Below are 7,459 nucleotides of genomic sequence, written 5' to 3'. Positions count from 1 at the left end.
AGAGAGAGAGAGAGACAGAGAGAGAGAGAGAGAGAGGGAGGGAGGGGGGAGATGGGTGCTTAGCGGGAGGAGCGACCCTTGAGGACCATTTTCTATGTTTGTTTTCCCGAGATCAAATCTAAGTAGACATATAAGTTGGGCAGAGTAAAACCTCTTTATATGCAATTTTATTTTGGCATAACTACGGTGGTTGCTATGGAAACGGTCGCAATCTTGAAAATACACAATGAATTTCAAATCCCTATGACTTTCTTATCTACTGTTGAAATGTGACCAAATTTGGTGAGAGTGTACCTGAACCAGACCCTATCAGCGTAGCTACGAGTGTTTTTCAATAATTGCAGAAGCCCAAAAAATATGAGAATTTTCCCAAAGTATAAAAAAGCTTTTCTAAATTTAGGTTGTGTAATCACTTTCGAATGGAAAAGTGTTATTTGTTTCGCAAATATCTCTCTGTTTCGTTGATGGCAGCCTTGCCATCATTTTTTCCTGAAAGTTTCATGTCAAAAGGATGAAAACTAAGGAAGGAGTAGGGAAAAAACTGCAAACAATTGACGTTTAGCGAAAAACGACAATTATTGTGAAAATTGACTATATTTACCTAACCTCATGTTTTCAAAGGCAATTTTCGAGGAGAATAAAGACTTTCTCAATTGTCTCCATGCCTATTTTAGACAAAGAACAGGTTGATCTTCAAAAATCAGCAAACATCTCAGTGTGCATAGCCTGACCAAAAATCAGCAAAATCAAGGGTCGCTCCTGCCCTTTAGGTCTTTGAGCCTGTTTAAGAGATCCCACTCTTTATCTTTGTAGGAGACAAGCAAAACAGATGGAGTTTGGAATACACTTGAAAAATACTTACAACAGCCTATGTTATCCCATCCTGCATTCCCAGAAATGGAGATTTTCATCTGTCCCCACTGGCTGGCTATGAGAGTGTGTACCCTGATGCCTCAAACTGGACGGTGGATGATGTTGTCAAGTACTTGAGCTCTGTGGGCTTTTCAGAGGAAGCAAAGATATTCAGAGAACAGGTGACTTTATTTTGTTTGCTGATCCAATTGGCCATAGTGAGAACATAGTTTTTTTTCTGTGTGACAGTGTGGCTGTCTTAATGTATACTAATGAGTGGAATGTATATTTTTGTACAAGTGCTTCTTCCCAAGTTTTGCTTTGAAAAGGCTGAACATGTTGTAGATCCATATAATACAGTAAGTATTCTTAACTCTTTCCGGACGTATCGCTGATATATCGGCTCGAGTCCACATCACTTGCGGATGTATCACCGATATATCGGCTATGATGGGGTGCCTCAGTTTATTTTGTTTTAATGTGATCCATTATTTATAAGTACATTTTATTGTTATTGAAAACTTGGAAAAGGTCTAGGAAACTAAGACATCTAGTTTCACTTTGTCAAAGCGTCAGTCTGGCGAAAAACGAGTGAATTAGTTCTTGCGGTCTTGCATCAGCAAAATGATCTAACTGGACTCAGTTTAAATATCGTAACTCAAACAAAAATTGGAAAATTGCATTCAAATAAAAACCTCACATTCAGCAATTTATGGAATCTGCAATTGGCCTGTATATGATAAGATAGCTATACTGATTTGCTTTCACATGTTTAGTGTGTGTAATTTTTTTCCGTCAAAAAATATTTTTCTCTCAACCATGGCCATTTCTAACCCTTGTAATGCATACTTATTTTCAAAATTAATCCTTGTTTCATGTTGGAATGTATTCCTCATTCAATTTCCTTCAATTTGATATATATGTCATATGTTACGTTTTGAGTGATGGCTTTGCTTAAAATACAAAATTATTTTGTAATCACCAGTTTAGCCGAATCAAGTCACTAGTTAATTACGTCTAGACTCCAAAACAACTACGTCCGGAAAAAATTAAGATTAGAGAAGAGGTCTTCTTTGAAACTACTCAGAAGTCTCGCAGCCATAGGAGAACAACTATCTCATTTCAGTCGCTTAAAATGAAAACATACTTTTTTCAGCATGTACAGTCATGATAAAAGTTGCTCAGTGACAAGATAACAGACAGGACAAGATTGTCTAAAATGGAAATGGTGACATGCTGTGACATCCACACCTGAAGTTAGGGTGTGATTTGGGGATGCAGCTTGTAGAACTTTTTTTTCGTGCATCAAAAAACTTATTTTCAGTATATAAAATTAGTGTGTCTTAGGATGTTGTTCATATTTTTGAGTATTTATTTTCTTTTTATCACCATGCAGGAAATCGATGGTGTCGCATTACTTCTCTTGAAGAGAGCAGATGTGCTGAAGGGGTTAGAGCTGAAACTTGGACCAGCACTGAAGATTAACAGACATATTCAAGGTTTACAGATGTCGCAACAGAATGCAGCGTGACTCTGTGGTGAAAGGAAAGAAGTGATTGAAATGACAATATTTTGCTCCACATTTTAGTAAGGTTGGCCGTTGATCGACACATCACCTGTTGATTTGATGAATAAAATTATTTCCTCTCTGGTGCCAGTTATAACTGCTTAGGAAGGGGACTTCAGTAAAACCATGATAACATGAACTTTATGGGACCAGAGAACTTCTTCATGTTGTGCAGGTTTACGTGGTTAGAGAAGTTGCAATGCATAGAATAAAAGGTTGAAAAGAGACAGGGATTTGATTTTCTTTTAAGGTGACTAGAATGCCATGTTAACCCCTTCATGACACAGGGTGAGTTTGTGCGTCACCGGACACAATTTTGGGTCTCAAGGGACAAAGAGTAGCGCTGGATTCAGCGAACCCTTACCTGCATATTTAGACCCGGTTTGTAAATACTGCCAAAAGGGAAAAAGGTATCTTTGTATGGAAAAAAACATTGCTGAATATGAATCTGCAATTAGTTTTGCGTCGTGCATCTAATAAAAGCAGTATGCCGGATACAAATATGGTGAACAGCTTTTGTCATCATGGTCCTCGTGCTTTGCAAGGTGTGACGAATGCCGTACATCACAGAAGCAACGTGCCTCCTTCGCCGTATAAGACAAAATGAGGTCATATAGGTTATGAAGGGGTTAAGCGGCTTTTTGTTAAACTAAGTCTGAGTACTGTATTAATTCTGTGAGAAGCACATAGTCAAGGGAGCTCTTAAAGTTGAAAGGCCGTAGGATATGTCTGTGGAGCCAGTAGAAACAAAATGATTCAAATTAGAATAACTGCAAATGGTTGACGGAGAGTTTTTTTTACTCTGTAAATGATTCTCAAGCACTATCAGCCAAAGCAGGCTATGGTAATTGCTTCTCTTTTCTTTTCTTTTTTTATCACAAATTATGTCCCTTTTTTCACCCTCCCTGATACACTCGTATGTTTATGTCCATTTTCTCATGCCTGCTTTACTTGTTCTCATTTATTTTTCTCCTCCCTTTCAAGATTACTTAAATGAAAAAATATTTTATGAACTTTTTTTTCATTTTTGGTGAGAAAATACATTAAACTTTACTGTTGGAGATAACATTCTTTTAGTATTGGATTTCAGTAATAGTTATTTTGGGGGCTTTATGTTGATGTAGAAAAGTTGTCCATTTTTGACCCTTCAACCCAGCCCACCTAAGCCTACATGACCTCTGCACCTGATCTCCAAACAATCAACAGGTAAATGTACTCTCTGTGTGCTGAGTCATATATGTCTGGTACACAGGCGGTTAAAGCTTGTTAAGTAAGCTTTGGCGTGAAGTTTGGTCTGTCGCTTCGAGTTTTCCTCTATGGTTATGCAGAAAATATAAATTGGAGATTACAATGAGTTTACAGGATAAAGTCTCATGTGATATGGTACTGTACGCATATTGTGTCATAACATGGGATGGCTTGTAACATATACACTTGAAATCATAAAAGCGAAGCAAACAGATCTTTGAGATGCACTTTTAAAATTGATTTTATTTACTTTGACAGTAGATTGTCAATTTTCTTTAGCTTTACTGCTTTTAGTTCTAGAATCAAGTATTTTTGTTGTACTTTTGCCTGTCCTGCTTGGTATTGACTTTTCTGTTTAGTTTAAACCTTCGAAGAAGTTAAGTGATAAAAGCAAATGAAATGTGGTGTCAGTTTTGAACAGTAGATATTTTTCAGAGCAAACTCTTTTGAACATGAACTGTTATTTGAAAACCCTTTTGAATAGTATCTGTTTTACATGGTAGACTGGAAAAAAGATGCTCTAACTGTTACTGATATAAAAAATAACCTACAATTGTCATGATATCTTGAGCAATAAGTTATGCCTTGATCTATGTCTTTTCTTGATTAGTAATTATTTTTGTGTTGCAGATTTATTCCCATCCTTGCTAGATCTTAACTTTCTGCTCTTTTTAATTTTGTGCAGGTACTATTACTATAGACAATTTTTGTTGGTTTTACTTTGTTAGGTCTAGTTACATCGTGGTAATTTATTTTGATTTGATTGTGGTGTGAATGTCATTTTGATTTTATTTGAACTGAATTATTGATAGCTTAATTTTCTTATTTTGCAGTCACGTTGCAGATGTCAGCGAACTGAGATTTGCTCTGTTGTTCATGTTATTAAATAAAGGGGCTTATCTTAGGTCCTTTCATAAGAACAACAATATCAGCAGTTCATACATCCACCAACCCAGAAATGTCTCATCAGTTGTTTTGTCTAATCGGTGGTCTCGTGGTTAGGCTGTTGGGCTTGCAGCTCAAAGGTCACTGGTTTGAACCCCATTACAGGCCTGACGTTGTCCTTGGGAAAGAAATATTTCACTACTTTTCCTCATTTCACCCAGGTGGGAATGAAAACCCAGCTATGGACAGCTTAAATGACCTTGTCAGTTTGTTACTGTTTGAGCATTTATTCAGCTGCTTGCACTATATCCTGGCTAGCCAAAAATGCTGCTGAGTTTGCTGTGGTCTCTTGGGGTAATAATATAAATTGCAAAGGGCATAGAGTATGATAGAGCTTGCTGTTGAATGTTGAGTGGTGATATGCACAATACAAATTCTATTCCTTATGATTATTACTTACTTTTCCCTCATTGTCCCAAATATTTGGCTCTTGTAGAAGTGGGATTTATAGTCAGCAATTTTTGTCTCTTTTTGTAGCGGTAGCGTGTGGTGTTGTGTAGTGGGTCTCAATTTTCTCTTTTCTAAACGTTCGTTCACATTAGCATATTGCTATATGTGGGAAGTTCACCAGTACGAGGCCATTGGCCAACAAGTTGTTAAAATGTACTAAACCAAGAGAGAAAAACTTTATTGAAGAGAAAAAACCCCAACTGTTTCATTCTTTTAACATATTGTGGGTTTCGGGGTTGGAGTCGTGGGCCTGACGCTGTGTCCTTGGGAAAGGCACTTTACATGAATTTTCCTCACTTCACCCAGGTAGAAATGAGTACCCGGCCATAGAGAGCGAAAGATCTTGTCAGTATGTTAGTGCTTTAGCGCCAATAAAGGCCGCTTGCACTGTATGCTTCCCAGGAAGTTGAGGTTGTTTCAGAATGCTCTCAGGTCTGCTGTGGTAATAGTATAGATTGTGAAACGCATAGAGCTTGCTGTTGAGCAAGGATTTGCGTTATACAAATGCTATCTACTATCTATTATTATTAAAGAAATTATACTAAAATTATATGGGTTTTTGTGTGCTCTTTTTCAACAGTTAGAATTTGGGTTGCAACAAAATATTTCTTGAGCATATGGAATAGATACCACTGACTAAAAAAATTGCAACAACAAAAAAAAAAAAATTTCATCTTAATTAAATTTCATTAGCTGGCTGATGATGTGCTGTGTGTCAAGGTGATCTTGTGAACCAAAGTTTCCAACAGTAGAGACTTTAAGAAATCAGAACCCTCCGCACTTGATTCTGCACAGCCAGCAGTGTGCTGTTTTTTTTTGGGGGGGGGGGGTTTTAGTAAGCATTTACTGGCCTCACATCTGCATAAGGCCATATGATTGCGCAGGTAGGACACATTAAACCTTTTTAATTTGGTAGGAATTAATTTTAAATTGTATCCAGGTGGAGTCAAAAGCCTACCCGGTTCTCTTATCAATTTTGGACCACCAAGGGATCTTAAACATGTGCAACTTGCACAAGGGACCTCCGAGAATTTTTCTCCCTTATCCGAGAAGGCGAGGTATTAGATCTTACTTGCCCTAAGATCAGGGGTGTGGCTGAAAGGAAGCAGTAAGAAGGACCCAAGTAGTAGCAGTGGAAAGGCTGCAGACAGAGGAGTCCAGAGGAGGGGGCAAAGGGGAGGTGGGGGCGGGGGCATAAAGTGGAGACGAAAGCAGAGGACAGAACATTGTTAGTGAGCAGGAAAGGAGGGGAAAGGAGAACATTTCAGAGAAAAATATTTTTCGTCGCTGTCTGGTTTCGAACCCGGGATTTATTGAACGAGAGCTGAACAATGTACCTATAGACCATGAGGTCCCCACGTGTGCTGGTTTTACTATGAACTAATCTAATAACATGACTGTAAGTAGGCCTATAATTTTTTTCAAGCTTGCAAACCACATTGTATGAATGTATTATGTATTATGTGTCTCCTAAGGGGGAGGGGCATACAAAGTGCATGATGCATGATTTGTGGCATCTATCTTGTTTAACTGTTCTTTTCCTTTGTTTGTGATGATGAAGATGGTTAAAAGGAAACTTATCATTGAAATAGCTGGCCCAATTATTTATGCAATGACGGAGAAAGTAATAGTCTCTCATGAATGCAACTTCTTTTTTTCAAATACTTTTGTACAAAAATTTTTATTCCTAATCTTAAATAGCCACTCTGTAATGATGTGATCTTTTTGAATACTGTGATATGAGATTATATTCATCTCTGAAAAAATAGGTACATTTGTGAGTGAGTTTGTTTGAGAATATCTTGTTTATGATGTGCATGTCATTTTGATTGTTTGCATTTGTATGCAAATGTACATGGAAGTATACATGATTAGGTAGTAAGAAGTGTATTTGGGTGTACAGTTGTAGGTATGTGTTAATGTGCATTTGCAAAAATTTGTGTATTTCTTTTGAAATATGATTAAAAGTGCCTCCATCTCTTTTCACCAATGAATCTTTCTTTTATTTGTTGGAAAACATTACTTTTGTTGTATCAAGCCTGTCTACATTTGGTGTCATTCATTATATTACAGAAGAAATATTGTTGTATTGTAAACAAAACTGACTGATCTATTCAAGGTTGAGTTCTAATCCATGGTTGGTTTGGCTTTTCTCTTGATGGGGTTTGACACACTGGCAAACATTGACATTGACAGTGGGTGGATAGCAGGTGCTTTGGTGTGGTTTGATCCTTTTTTCCTACATAACATTGTTCTTTTCTCTCCTCTTTCTTTTTAGTGTTTGCTACTCTTGTTACAGCTTTAATCTTCGGTTCTTGTATATATATATATCACTTAATTGTGTTGCAAGTGCAGTAAATTGCTTACTAAAACAAAACAAAAATACCCCCCCCCCCA

General features: G+C 37.3%; 1 protein-coding gene across 2 annotated transcripts in view; it reads left to right on the top strand.

Annotated features, from left to right (window-relative positions):
• Positions 1–4,995, top strand: part of LOC101863095 (atherin) — a 48,162-nt gene extending 43,167 nt beyond the window's left edge. For both annotated transcript variants that reach the window (XM_005095810.3, XM_005095811.3), the window contains exons 7-8: positions 896–1,034; positions 2,249–4,995. In XM_005095810.3, coding sequence (XP_005095867.1) covers positions 896–1,034; positions 2,249–2,383 — 274 coding nt within the window. In that variant the 3' untranslated portion in view covers positions 2,384–4,995. The remainder of the gene's footprint in view (positions 1–895; positions 1,035–2,248) is intronic.
• Positions 4,996–7,459: the final 2,464 nt, after the last annotated feature.

The sequence above is a fragment of the Aplysia californica genome, unplaced genomic scaffold (genome assembly GCF_000002075.1).
Source record: "Aplysia californica isolate F4 #8 unplaced genomic scaffold, AplCal3.0 scaffold00114, whole genome shotgun sequence".
In the NCBI taxonomy this organism is placed as follows: domain Eukaryota; kingdom Metazoa; phylum Mollusca; class Gastropoda; order Aplysiida; family Aplysiidae; genus Aplysia; species Aplysia californica.
Note: the sequence above shows the minus strand (reverse complement) of the source record. Positions and strands in the feature narration are given on the sequence as shown.